The 15,455-nt window shown below is 41.5% G+C and overlaps 1 protein-coding gene across 11 annotated transcripts in view; it reads left to right on the forward strand.

Moving 5' to 3' along the window:
* Positions 1 to 15,455, forward strand: part of grm8a (glutamate receptor, metabotropic 8a) — a 349,644-nt gene that overhangs the window by 214,740 nt on the left and 119,449 nt on the right. For 10 of the 11 annotated variants that reach the window (XR_006093954.1, XR_006093953.1, XR_006093951.1 and 7 more), the window contains exon 11: positions 36 to 402. Coding sequence is in view for 7 of the 11 variants with exons in the window: in XM_042403444.1 (XP_042259378.1) it covers positions 36 to 402 (367 nt within the window). In the remaining 4 variants the exon portion in view is untranslated. Of the gene's footprint in view, positions 1 to 35; positions 403 to 549; positions 3,799 to 15,455 lie in introns of those variants that run through there. The other variant, XM_042403447.1, reaches the window with a different exon arrangement.

Consider the following 15,455-nt stretch of genomic DNA (forward strand, 5'->3'; position numbering starts at 1 on the left):
AAACCTCTAACCCTCAGTAACCCTCTCCTTTCCAGGTTCATCTCCCCCGCCTCCCAGCTCGTCATCACCTTCTCCCTCATCTCGGTTCAGCTGATGGGCGTCTTCGTCTGGTTCGCGGTCGACCCGCCTCACACTGTTGTGGACTACGGTGAGCAGCGTACCCAGGACCCCACGGCAGCACGTGGCGTCCTCAAGTGCGACATCTCGGACCTGTCCCTCATTTGCTCCTTGGGTTACTCCATCCTGCTGATGGTGACGTGCACAGTTTACGCCATCAAGACGCGAGGCGTGCCTGAAACCTTCAACGAGGCCAAGCCCATCGGATTTACCATGTACACCACCTGCATCATCTGGCTGGCGTTCATACCCATCTTCTTTGGCACATCACAGTCTGCAGAGAGGGTAAGTGTGTATGTTTTTATGAGTTTTTTTTATGGCAAGCTTACTATTTTCCCAACCTGCATACTTTAACCTCTGTTTTTGACATTTTATTTGTGAAGGCAGTTTGAGTATAAGAAGATGTCTGTACTTCATCCCCATCATCTTTAGGATTTCTCGGTCTGCAAAGAGGATGATACCATGATGTGTGTGTCTGCTAGCCCGCCCAACTATGCGTTGGATTACCCTGTATATGACCTGTTTGGGATTTAAAGCAATTTTCTTTGGGGACATCATCTTATGAAAGATGAGTGCAGGTTGAATTTGTGTGTTTCACTGGTCTATGAGTGTGTGTGTGTGTGTGTCTGACTCCGTAGAGAGAGGGCAATGGATTTAGATGATTTTGTGTGAAGCTGTATGTATATTTTGTGTGATATCTTTTATAAGATAACAATTCACTGACACGTGGGTTGTTATGGTGTGGTTTATGGGCTTTCTGTGAGCATGGCTAAACTCTCCTGAGCCCTGTTTGCAGCATTATTAAGTTTTGGAATCACTTTTTTGAGTCATAAATTTGCATGTATTGCTATGGCAGAAAGCTTTCTCTCCCTCCCTGCAACTTTGTTTGGGAGATCAAACCGCATCTCTTGGCACTGGGAGATATGTTTTACAATTGCAGCTATACTAATGGCTCAGACTCCTAAATCTCCTGACAATCTCCCATGAGTACAAGAGGATTTTCTGTCTGTCTGATTGACTGGATCTATGTCTTGGTCCAAGTTTTTATAGAGGGTTGCACTGTACAGCTTATTCCTCCTTCCTTTAGTCAATTATTGATGGCTATATGATGTGAGTAAGATGTAGCATTGTAGTGAAGTTGTCTGTGTGTTAGGGTTCATCTAATAAATGTTATAGTTGCATTATGAATTTATAGTACATTATTGGTTTAGTTTTAAATTGTATAGTAGCAGCTTTTACTGTGTTGCACAGATACACAAATAGAGAAAGAAATAATATTCACATTCCTTAAGCAGCGGTTCCCAACCTGGGAGTGTCTTGAGAAAAATCTCAGGGGTCACAAAATTATTAAATGAATAAAAAAGAAAGAAAAATTCACATTCTTTTTGTCTTTTGCTTTTCTCATTTGAAAGGCTTGATACTTTAAGCTCCTCAAGTCTGTAAAAATCCTTCAAATAAAAGAGTCAAAGAAGGAAACATCACTTTTTTGCTCTAACTCCTCATTGTCCATGTCCACACTGAGGCCATGTGTGGGGTCACAGGTAGCTATTGCTTGTTTTTAAGCTATTATCATAATCATGCATGAAAGTGATTATGTGAAAGCCTGTGAGAATGTGTCTTTTAACCATATCAGTTTAGAAACAGAGGGTTTGACAGGCATGAACACACACACACACACCAGACAGCTAATCTGATTGTGCAAAAAGAGAACCATTGTATTTACCAGAGCTATTGCGGCATTGGTTTATTGATTCCATTTCTCGATGGTGCAACTATTCTGTTTTTAACAATAAAATACTTCATACAAATTGAAATTCAAGGCAGGTCATTGATTGCAGATGTCATAGGTTGAACATCACAATGCTAAACACGTGTGTCTTTGAATACTGTAAAAGTGCTCATACAGTGGATAGAGATGCAGTAAACAGACATATGTAAACAGACACAATGTTATTCACAGTATCCACATAAACACACTCATACACAGTAGAGCTACAAATCATAAACCTCAAGCTGTTTAGAAAACTATCACATTGATGATTGATTGACGTCTCTAAAGAACTTGCATTTAGTTTGTGTGTTTTAGGAGAAAACAAGATGTGTCATTGCGAGTGCTTCACAATCTCAAATGTCAATATTCTGTCCCATTCTGTCCTTTTCTACGTATCAATTGTGTACCTACTGTATGTGTCCACTGGAGGTTTAAATCCTCCCTTCTTCTCCCTTAATAAAATACTTGCTTTTTATAGTCTCTCCATATTTTGGTGTTTAAGTCAGACTATTTTCATTTCCTCCTTTTCCTTGCGTCTCAGCCCATTTTCCTTTCAAGGCGGGTGCCTGCCTCTGTTGCATGGCAAAAAGCTGACATCAAAGTGATCCCGTCTAATCACACATCAGGGAAATCATACTCTTGCTGGATGTTTCATACTGTTTTTCCTTTACTCGCTCTCGTTTTTTTTTTCCACAAGAAACCACCGAGTTTTCAAATAGTGCAGGAAGTTTCAAGTGAGTCAGTGATTTTATTTTTCTTTCTCTTTTTTTTAGCAATGACCTTTTTCATTCTACCATATTTATGCAAATAAGACCTGGCTATTACAAATATAACCTAACAAGGAGAATTTTGCTCATTCACTTTGCCCTGACAGAAGCTCCCATCCCCTCCAGTTTCACCCCGGTCGCAGTCAACCAAGGTGTGCCCCAAGGCTCTGTGCTTAGACCCTTTCTCTTTACCATCTACATGTTCCCCCTTGGTTAGATCATCTGCCACCACAGTCTAAGCTTCCACTGCTATGCTGATGACACACAGCTGTATTTCAGTAAACCATCCATTCAGCTTCCTCCACAGTCCCTTGTCAATCGCCTACACAAAATAAAAAATCTGGATATCATCTAATCTACTCAAGCTAAATAGCAACAAAACAGAGCTCATGGTTGTGTCTCCCAAGGCACTGCTCCAGAAGGTTGGATTTTCTCCTCAATGTGGAAGGCTGCTCCATCTGCCCATCCCCAGAAGTCCGCAACCTGGGCGTCATTCTGGACTCTACCCTCTCATTCCAGTCACACATCAAATACATCACCAGATCTGCTTTCTGCCACCTCAAAAACATCTCCAGACTCTGGCCATCACTCTCAAACTCTGTGGCAGAGAACCTCATCCATGCTTTCATCACCTCCTGTCTGGATTATTGCAATGGAGTCCTGTCTAGGGTACCCAGCAAAGCCCTGGACAGGCTCCAGTATGTTCAGAAAGCCCTGGCAGCACATCACTCCCACCCTCATCCACCTTCACTGGCTCCTGGTCAAGTCCTGTATCTCCTACAAAGTCCTCCTTCTCATCTACAAATCCATCTATGCCCTTACCCCAGTACCTATCAGACCTCCTCCTCCCCTATACCCCGTCCTGGAATCTGTGGTCCTCAGACAGGGGTCTACCCTCCACCCCCCACATCAGCCTGCGGACTTTTAGGGACAGGGCCTTCAGTGTGGCAGCCCCAACCCTTTGGAACTCTCTCCCGGCAGAGATCTGCAACGCTGCATCTTTGAAAACTTACCTGTTTACCAAGGCCTATGGTCTCTACTTAATTCTGTCATCCTTGGCAATTATTGCCACTATTATTTTCTGTTCTTGTATTATTTGTTTTGTCTGCCTCAATATGTGTAAAGCGCCCTTGGGTCCCTTGAATGGTGCTCTGTAAATTAAAGTTATTATTACTGTTATGAATCCAGTCTGCTGGCACTTTCTCTAACTTTGTGTGTGAGTGACAGTGTAACAGATTATGTTGTGTGAGTCCCTGATCTCACATATATTGTGCCGAAGTATTGTCTGTTTGCATCATGGCACCTTTAGAGCGTGTTCATGTGGCTGCAGAAGTCATTTGGGTGTGTTTTATGTCTCTATAAGTGTATTTCCATGTGTGCGTCCATGCATGTGTCATATGTCTGTGTGTGCATACCTGTGTTATGTATGCGTGTTATGTGACACACTGAGGCATCCTGTCTTAGTGGATGGGCTGAGCAGCATCCATGCCATGTTTATTCAGCTAATTAGAATGTCCACCAGCGACTGTATGTGTATTTGTGTTTGAGTGTGTTTGTCTGGTGTGTTGTATTTAATTGGAATATCCACCAGTGCACATTTGTGTGTCTGTGTGTGTTGTTTCTAATTGGAATATCCTCTGGAGTGTGTGGCAGCTGGCTGGCTAACAGAGAGAGCAGAAGAGAGGGAGGAGAGAGAGGAGTGAAAGGAATAAACAGGTAATGATGTGACTCGCTGATGGGGCTTTAATGAGGAGAATTCTACCAAGGGCATAGGTTTGGTTTCAGAAGGGGGGAGGGAGAGGGGGCTACAGTGATGTAGGTTTTGGTTTCAGAAGGGGGGGAGGAGGAGGGGGGAGCTACTGCGACATAGATAGACTCACATTATGACTCACATTTTCATTAACTTTGCTGTCTGTCAAAGGGCCATCATATTCTGTCCAATCATTCTTCAATATTAGCCGTATCCTTATATAAGAATTAAAAGGCTGTACTAATTTGTGCATGATTAATCAAAATTAGTTTCAGTCTTATATAACTTATATACTAAGCATGAGCACACCTTAACCATCAGATGTCCTTGTAGGTCAATAACTGTGCCCCACACGGTTACATTGTTTATGTCCCATGCCTGCTCTGGAATGCTGAAAAGTATTGAGATGCTCACAGCAGAGGTTCATTTGTTAATGACATTTGGGCTTTTGATGAAGCCCCCTCTGAAAAAAAGCATTTCTGTTGTATGAGGGCCTGGATTTTGTAGGTGGCATTCAATCAGACTCCCTCTGGTGTGCTTTCCGTGTTTCTTTTCAAGGTAGCTGTGGTAGGACGCACCAGTGTAGGATATAACCCGACTGATACTCGATTTTTAAGGCAATGCTGATATTGATATTTGGGATTTTAAAAATCCAACAACAATATATCAGCCAATAGTATTTTTTTTACAACATAAATGTATAACAGAAGCAAATAATCTTGATATGGTTATTGTAGATTTGTTTTTCTAAATAATTGTCACTGAGATACATACTGAGATGGAACTGGACAGTTAAAGAATCAACTTGTCAGCGCTCCCTGGTAAAAACTTTGTAATGGAGACACTGTTTCTAAATGACCTTAAACGTAGTAAGGCATTTCTGTATTGCAATTTTTGGTAGTATTCTACCGATATCCATACTAATAACAATAAATCTGCAAAAAGCTAATATCTGTGGATATATCAGCCTAGCCGATGTGAGGTCAGATGTGAACGGCCTTGTTGATCTTTCTGCTGCCGTCCACTCCTGGTTGATGATGATGAGTTTTGGTCTGGTGTTGAAGGACAGCTGATGTTGTTCCCTACCGTTGTTGCCTCATGTCCATCAGTCCTCTGGAAAGAGCTAGTAAGTTGACCTTGAGTTAAGATTTTTTTATTTTTTTTTATCATACTACTGTTTACACAGTCAACATCTCTGTGCATCATTATAACTTCCACTTGTTGTCATTTTCCTTGTTCCTGCCCATGGCCAACCCTGGGTGTGTGTTTGAGATACTGTCTCAACCTTTTATAAGTGAGAAGGCCGTCAGCCTGCCTCTCTCCAGGTCAGGTTTTACAAGCTATAGAAGCAGGGATCTTTCTGTGTGGTACAGTGAGATCAGAATAGAGTGGTGAAGCCTATAAAGCCCATTAAAGGGCACAGTCTGAGCTCATGTAACAAGGATTACAATGCATTACTTTCCACCTAAAGAAATACAGTATTCCTTCATAGCTTCTGCGGTGAATAAAATCCCTGCAAATGTAACACTGAGACCTAATTTTCTTTCTGTATGCTGTCAGCTACACATAACAATTTAAATTCAAAAACACCATGACCACTGCAGTGTAACTATATGGATATTAGTATATTTTGGATTCATTCATGTGCTTCCCTTTTCCTCTCATGTACTTAAATTTTTTAGTCCCTTCCACACCACCTTCTCCTGTGCTTCTCCTATGCTTCCTTTCTGCCCCGACACCCTTCCTCTCTCATCCCTCCCCATTGCTCATGTCCTGTCCCTCACACTCCTCTCCCCTGAATACTCAACATGGCTCTGAGTCACAGCAGGCAGACAGAGACAGAGAGAGGAGGGGAAAAGACAGAGGAGGAGAAACAAAGCGAGAGAGATAAAAATTGAAAGGGAAAGTTACAGCGAGAGATAGGGACATATAGTGAGACACAGAATAAGAATGCGAGCGATATATCAAGAAAGAGGGAGAGAGGGATTCTTAACCATCACCGACCAAGGAAGTATTGTTTTGAAATAGGTCATGCTACCACGCAGAGGCTGCCGGCTCCAAACAGCTTCTGCTGCACCCTGCAGAAATGGGAAAGGTTGTGTGTGTGCGTACATGCTTTTGTGCTTCCCTCTGCCTCTCTGCTTGTTGTAAAGCCCTAACCACAGGGTACATCTTCTCTCCTGCTACCTCTCTCTGTGTCTCTCGCATCACTCCTTTGCCTGACACTATGAGCAAAGGACCATCTTTCTTTTTTCTCTTCCTTTTTTTCCTTTCTTCTCTTGCATCTCTTTCTTTCTCTCTCTGAACCACCTCTCCTGTTTTTTTAAGATGTCTTAAATATGGGCAGCTTGTTATATCCTGCCTCCAACTGAGGAAGAAGCATCCACCCTGCTGCTTCCCACAAACCCTCTCACTATGTGCGTGTGCAAGTGAGTGTGTGTGTGTTTTTAACAGCATGTGCTCTTTTGATATGTTTGTTCTTGTGTCAACATGTGTGGACCAGTAGCTCACAGATGTATTTGAGTCTGTCAGTTTTTTTGTTTGTGAGTTATGTTTGTATATCAATGTAGGAGATTTTCGCATCATGTGCAGTTAAAACCTGAGATTAGTGTAGAGCAGCCGTCCTCAGTCCTTTGGTAAATTTGCCTTTTTTTTATGGAAATCTTTCCATTCTGACACATGGATAAGAACATTTTGGTCTACATTAGTAAGTACAGAGTGAAACAATGAGGTATACTGTACAGGCTAAGCGTGGGAACAGAATGCATTCTGCAGTGTCGTAATGGAGGGACAGAGCTGCGTGTTCTGAACAGTATGAATCTGCAATTTCAGTCGTTGAAGCGGCTATTCATACATACATACATACATTTGTGTCTCTCGAGGCCTCCCATTGAAATTATTTCACATTCCCATTCTCTCTCTTTCGCGCACACACACACACACACACTATCTAACCTTAGTCCAATGTGAGACCCAAGGGTCCTAACCTCAAAATAGCCCCTTTAAGACGTGAAGAATGGAAAATGGACTCACTTTGAGTAACATTCCTCATTTTTTTTCCCTTTCCCCGTGATTGCGTTAGATCCTCAGGAGTATATATAGAACACACACAATCTATCTCTCTGCCTCACAAATCTTTCTCTGCCCTGTCACAACACACACACACACACACACATATACACACAGAGTGTCACTGCTCACCGTCTTCAGACAGATTTATGGCTGCGACTGTGGTCCCGGTGGAGAACCGTTGACCGCCCAGACCCTTACCGGGAGTAACCGTCGGTTATCAATCTGCAGTAATCTGAAGAGGTTGGGAGAGACAGGTGGAGAGAGTAAGGCGACATGATGAGAAAGAGGGGACTGAAACAATGACGAAAAAGATGGAGGACAAAAGAAGGAAAAAGGGAGCTAGAGGAGAAGAAAAGGAGGCGATAAGAGTGAACATGCAAGGCAATAACGCAGCAAAGAAATAATGAAGCAGAGTGTGGGAGTGTAGAGTGAGAGCGACATTAACAACTAATAGCAGACGGAGAGGCAGAGGAGGGTGGGATATACAGAACCATCAAAAGCTTAAGATGAAGAAGAGAGAGTGAGGCAAGTAATAGAGATGTAAATGTAAACCAAAGATGAGGAAGAATGAAACTGAAACACTGACAGGGAGATACAAAGAGAGACTGACAGAGTGATGGAGAACATGTCACAGCCTTTTTAACAGCCCATATATCCGTGATATGTGTACTATATTACAGTAAGACTAAACAGCTGTCTTTAAAAATATGAGAGCTTTAGATAATGATATAAGTCTCAGAAAGACAGACAAGTAAATAGTTAACTGGTTAAATAAAAATTGGTTTACTATATAAATTAATTACTTAATTTCTTAACCCAATGTACATTGAACACTAAAGTTAAGTGGTCGGCAATCCAAATGCTGTCTGCTAATTGAACAACATCTCAACTTGTTTTCTTCTAAGTAAAGGAAGCGAAGTACAAAATTAAACTGCCCCTTCATTCAGCATGCGATTACTTGAGCATCAGCTGTTACATTGGTTAAAACAGGCAGCCAGGATTTATGCATCCACAGGGGACATTTTGCCCTAAATGAAACCTATCAGGTTGTGTTTTTACTTCGCGGCCCCAAAAGAAGAAAATTGGCAGTCATTTGTAAAATTTACTTTTCAAATAACTCTTTGGGTTAGACCATTTTAATGGAACTTTTGTGAGAATTACACAAAATTGTTGAAATTCAAAAAGTTGAAATTAGTTAAAATTGCCTTTCAGCAATCATAGCAATCACACAGTGAATGATTGAAGGGACTGTTTAAAGCCTCTCGTTACACTACAAGTACACAGCACCTGATTGGATTACCCTATATATGGCACAGCATTATTAAACCAGGATGATCATTTAATCAGAAACATACAGTATAGATTATGGTAATTTTTGGAGTGCTTTAAGGGAAAAGCGGGTAGGTTGCTTCTTTTGTGAAGTAGCTACTTCTCATCACAGATGTTAAATTCGATTCTTACCACATCCACAAGAATCAGTAATGCGACATCCTAGAGGAGAGGAATGTGACAATAAGTACAACAAAGTCCCACATCCTCTAAAATAAGTGTAGATTATGTAAATATGACATTCCTGCACCAGTGATTATGAGAAAATTTCACTGATCTAATTCAACTGATCTAATTTGTACCACCAGGTTGTTATTTTCTAGGTATGAGTTAGAAACCTAAAGCTTATTGACAGTTAATTTAAATGCAATGTAACAAAAATTTTTCAATATTCCCATACACGTACACTTATAACTCCTAGCATTGCACAGGGATCAATGGAACACATACAGAGAGCAGATCACATCTGAAAAATGTTTCCTTCCTCCGCTGGATTTAGATTTCATGTCGTCTTTATTCTGACAGAATTTACCAATCCTTGGGGTGATTATCTTCAACAGTCTGTGTGGGGGGGAAAAAAAAAAAAAAAGAAAACCTTTCATTCATTTTTTAAGGAATGGGTTTTGCAATCTTTTGCAGGATTCTGGTGGGATTTGGTCGTTTGACTGAAAATGGGGAGAGACAGACAGCGAGTGTCAGATCCTGACATCAAACAGTGAGAAGTTGAAGGATGAGGGGGACGCCCAAGGGGGACCTCACGTGGAGACGCTCGCAGTCACACACGCAAACACACACACACACACACACACACACACACAAAACATATGCATACACACAAGCGTGCTCTACGTTCACATAGTGGAAGCAACACACATTCAGTGACAACCCAACACACATACACAGAGAAACTCTCCTCAGGGGAGCAATAGAGCAAAGTCGAGCTAAGAGCACTATAAATCCAAACTTCTCAACAACAGTCCCTTTCAAGGCCTGGTGCAGCATTTCCATCACACTTACATCTCTGTAACAACACTAGAATAACAAACATCAGGTTAGCTGTTGTTTTCTACCTCCACTGTAGCTGCCATCATCCCCACATATATAAGACCGTAGAAATACTGCATGACAAAGCAAAAAATATCAAATAAATAAGAAGCTAAAGCCTCAACACAGGCATTGCAGCTGATTAACTAGTTGTGATGAGTCTCTTTTTGTGCCTATTAATATTTCAAGATACATAACCTTTGAATTCTGATTATTTTTTACAGTCTATTAACTGAAAAAACTGTAGAACACGTGAATGCAAATGTGTTGCATTTAAAGCAAATCGTGCAGTATTAATTAACCATGAGGAGGATAATTTAGGCACAATGAAAAACATTGAAAAATTGATAAATGATGCCATTGTAGATATCCCAATTTAATTAGTGCTTGTACCGCTGATCCTGCTGGTCCCAAGAGAAATTTAAAGTTTGCTGCATTTCAAGCTGTTGCTGTGCAGACGCAATAACCTGGCATCCAGTGGCTGGCAATGAATGGGAAATAGTTGGCTTGACAATTTTGGAGCTCACTCACTAAAAGTGTCAGGAAGCATTCGGGTTTGAATTAGCAATAAAAAAGTCTAGCCAACAAAGAGTTGTGGGGTGCAATATGTTGCTGACTTTGTAAGGCCGGGGGGGACTGGTGACATTTCCTTCACCAGCAGTTTGTAATTTTAAAACAAGGTTGAACTGGAGGAGGTTGAGGACTGTTTTGAACCAAAACAGAATTAAAAGAGGCAGAGATTTATGAGAGTACTGGCCACAAAATAATGATTTTATTAGCTTCATTTTTGCTTCATTTATTAATTTCATCAGAATTACAAAATAGGGTTGGGACTACTGTATGTAGTGCAACTCAGTACTACTGTCGGAAAGTGTTTAGTATCATTTCCAAACCAATTTCTGTCAAGATTGCATAACATCAGCCTCTGAAATAGGCACATTTAACATCCATGACAGAAAAGCAGAGATCCGTTTTACATGCCGGTGGTGTGACACATTTTTTCCTACAAGTTAGACAGCAGTCTGCTGACTGATGATGCACCATGTAAGTCCTTGCTGGGTATTTTAATTGGCTGGAGCTGTGCACAGCGGGCTACTATCATGCCAGTTAGGAGAGAGAGAGAGAAAGAGAGAGCAAGCCTTTCACAACGGGGCCACTCTCACAGCATGCATTACAATGAGACCTCTATGCACAACTCAAAATTTGTTTGACTTGATACTAGTGGCCAAACCCCGTACAGATCTGCAAGTCAGTAAGAGCTACACTAACAAGCTGTGGCAGAGCAAACACAGATGTAACAATACTTTAAGAAATACCCCGGGCACTGTTACATGACACACAGACAGACCTTAGACCAGTATGGATTAGATGGAGAAAAAAATGTCTCTAAGCGCTGTTTTTATAGAAGATAATGAGGCACTTGTGGACAACAGTGACCACGCTTGGGCCCATTAAGCTGCACTGACACAAAGTTAAAATATTATGGCGGAGAATCCTACATCAGAGCTTTTTTTAAAGAGCTTTTCATCACAGTGACATATTGGAAAAATGTGTGTGATGGGCGTTGTGGAAAAGTCCAAATTGGAGATTTAACAAGCTGTCAATAAAAAAAAAAACATCATGAAAAATTGAGAATAAAAAACTACAAATGTTAACTTTTTCATGCATACGAATTTTAAAAGCCACCTACTCCTCTCGCCTTGAAGTCATTTTTGAGCAAAAATGGGTTCCTAAATGATACCCTTCTCAACTGGCACAGCTGGTGGTTTGACCTGAACACTTGCTGTAACTGGTGTAACCATTGTCTAGTTGTTACTCTCCATTGTGGCCGTTTTTGAGATTATTTCAAGACGCCCAAACTATGTAACCTTGAGAGGCAGCTGGATTCCATCTCGTCGGGCTTCAAGTTATGCGCTTGTGTCCGAACCATCGGTGCTTCAGACCAGTCGGCGCCCTACGAGGACTCTCGCGTGATCTCATGAATCTGGCCGCCTTGCAAGCTAAGACAGTGATAGACAGATGGTTCATCCAATCACCTGCCAAGTATCTTTTGAAAGTGGCAGCACTTTTCCAAACAGTTTCCAAGGACGACTTCTCAGATAGTTCTGTGTAACAAACCATCTGGCGCATCAGGTTACAAACTGTGAGCATTTTTCTCTTCCAGCTTTTAGTGCGGTTGGCAGTAAAATCTATTTCACATAGATGGATGATGGATGCAGGAATAAATACTTTAACAGAGTGAAGCATAATTACATTGTGATACATAGTGAAATATTGACATTGACATTTGAATACGTGTCCTTCTGTTACATGGATGGATAGATAGATCACTAAGACATTATAAAACTGGCATGACTAACAAACACTCCCAGTTCTTCAGGTCTTTTGTTGTCCATCGCAAAGCTGTAATGCTAAGCAACTTATTATTGTGGTGATCCATGCGTGGTGATGCGTTTCACTGCCCACTAGAAAGTTGCTCAAGAGAACAGCATCAGGTAAATGAAATGAATAATGAAACTCAGGTTGCAGCAAGTAAAAATGAATAAAAGGTAGAATCTTAAATCTAGAAACACTTAAAACTTAAGTCTGACGTGTTGGATTACTCAGATAAATCAGAAAAAAAGACACTGGTTCGGTCACAACTGGTCCCATTTTTCAAATTAAATAAAAATAAAACCTCCTCACCCTCCTGTGGCTCTGGTGATTAAAATGATGAGTGGTCCCATGGTGTGAGTGGAGAGGAACAGGAGGTGTCAATTAGACACACTGAAAGACTCACACACACACACACACACACACACACAACCAGGAGATTTTGACTTCTAAATGTGAGTGTGAAGTTAGCATAAGACCCTAAGGCAGTCTGTAAAGTCGCCCACTCATAAAAAGGTTCTGTTATCAAGGACACCTAAACTCATTATCAGCATGTGCAGACGGTAGCATGTTTAATCATGCAGAGAATGATGGAGAGATACGCTAGACAAATAGAGAAAGGAGGGTTGAGAGGGCGGAAAGATAGAATCAGAGAGAGTTTGGAGAGACTAAGAGGCAGACATAGAGAAGCGAAGAAAAAAAAAAATGGGAGCAAGGAAAGAGGAAAACCTTTCAAAGGGAGTTTGGAGTGCGGCGCAGAGTGCCAGCCAATCATTAAAGATAGCTCGATCACTGTGTTACAGCGAGGGAATGACGAGGAGATGGAAGGATAGAAAGCGTCTTTGGGTATAGAAGATGTCATGCGCGATGCTTTTCTTCTCCTCCTATTTTTCTTATACCCAATCTCTCTTTTTTTTTTGCTCTCATGCTGACTCGAGACATGAAGCAAAGCAGCCAGTAGCCATTTATTTCAAATGAGAGCAGAGAGACAAGAAGCAATAGAGAGCAGAGGGACGTCTGGCGAGAGATGTCAGCGACTCCGCGACAGCAGAAAGTTGAGCGCGAGTTCAAGTTTATGCAAATGCCCGGCGACTCTTTGCAGCAGTGTCCAAAGTGAAGGGCAGATGTTCTTCCAATGTGAAACTTCTTCCTATCAAGATTTTAGAGAAATTTGCGGCGTGATACAAGTCTTTGTTCCTCAGTTCAGTCCCCGTCCTTCTGCACTGCTTTGTCATTGCTGCATTTCTCTTTATCTCCCTCTCTCTGTTCTGTCCACTTCTACTTCCTGTCAGCGACTGCTTTCTTTTTTCTTGATTTTCTTTCTTTTATTTCCTCATTTATCCTCTCTCCCACTTACACACACTGTTTTTCACAGTCACACCATCTGTCTCTCTTTCTCCATCTTTCTATCTCCCTCGCCCTCTCTGATGTCAGGCAACGTTGGGAATGCTACTGGCCAGAGCTCTTTGATTTCACCACCCTTGTCTTACTCTGTGGTACGTTTGAAAGGAAATGCAATAATCACAGAAGTAGTGTAATGACCGAGAATGCTTTGTGTCTTGGCTCATCAAGCACGAGAAGCCGGGATTTGTGTGTTTGATGTGAGTTTCTCTGCTCACGCTTCTCATTCAAGTTTAAATGAATACATGCTTGTCTGTGCGTGCGCATACAGCCATTCCAACTGCTTCAAGTGTTGCACATTTCACTGCGTAATGCCTAAATAAATCCCCTACAACTCGGTTTCAAAAGCAGTGATAAACACCATTGCTACCTCACTGTTACTGCCATTGTTTGGCAGTGAATGTAGGTCCTCAGAAAGCTAAAGTTTTGGTAAAAGGTGTATTGGAGAAGATAAGGAGCCCACAAATGGTGCACAGCATCCATGATAATGTTTTTCTTTATTGATAGAATAAGTTTTAGGTCTTAACTTAATGTGTGCGTGTCACATATGTCTCCCTTCTGTAGAAATCATTGTGTGGAAATTGCAGTGTCTGCAAGAGGATAGGCTAATTAATTGGCTGCTGATCTAGTGTCCAGAAGCTGTACGTTCTATTTCAGACTGCCATTTATAGTGCAGCCAAGTCGACCCAGAATAGACATCGACAGTATCAGCATCAGCTATCATATGGGTTTTCTCTCTCTACACTTAACTTATTGATGGGTGGCCTAACTACCATTCTGCCTGTCTGTCAGGATCAGTCATGTCTCCCAGGAATTACATCCTAAAGCAGCTATTATATTAAAGCTTTACATTCAGTGTGGCAATGTTGGCTGCCAGTGCAGATGACTCATATATATATATAAAGAGAAACATGACCAAGAGAGCAGCACAAATACGACTTTTACACACATAGTTGGTTTAAGGCCTATAAGTCCTACTTTTTCATTGCTTTTTTTCAAAACTGACAAGCCTATCGCATCCACCTCCGTGTTGTGGATAAAAAGTGGCACCAGGACACGTGTCTGAAATTGAACAAGGAAGAAATGTAGTAAATACCAGAAAGCAGAAACCAGGACTATTGCTAGAAGAATCCTCTGTCCATCAGACACACTCCACTCCTCCATCTACAGACTGGTCAGATACAGACTCTTTCCCTCCAAAAGTCTCCCCTTTCAGAAAACCTATTTGTCATGAATGGCTTATATTACTCTGTTTAAATCGTCCTAGATATGTGCTGTTTAATGTTGAACAATACCATAAATTATGACTGTTGTGAGAAAACAAATCTCATGATCATATCTGGTCAAATATACCAGAAATATACGATCTCCAAATGTATTAATAACATCATCTGATAATAGAGGTGTATCTGTAAGCTTTGCATCAACACAGTTATCAACTCCCCTACGCCCTGCTCCTTTTAACCCAAATCTGTATCTTGTTTTGGCATCCTGCTCTCTCATCTCTCAGGCCCAGGCCTCGCTGACACCTGGATACATCTGGCAAACCAAACCAGCTCAGCTGACTCGAAACCTTCCCATCTGCAGCAGAGTGTTTCTCTTCCTGTCTTTTCCAAGCATGAGCCTGATAATGTTCAGTGCATCCTCCATGCGCTGCTGTCACCCTGGCAACCAACCAAAACAGCCACCACAGTCAGAGTAATGTGGGATCATCACAGCAGTTTCAAATATGCTACACTGGCTCAAACTAAATTCATATTAAAAACTGCTTCCATAAACTCCCTTTACGCTTTTTGTGGCTTACGAGATCTGAGGGGAGCAACAAACTCAG

The sequence above is a fragment of the Thunnus maccoyii genome, chromosome 23 (genome assembly GCF_910596095.1).
Source record: "Thunnus maccoyii chromosome 23, fThuMac1.1, whole genome shotgun sequence".
In the NCBI taxonomy this organism is placed as follows: Eukaryota; Metazoa; Chordata; class Actinopteri; order Scombriformes; family Scombridae; genus Thunnus; species Thunnus maccoyii.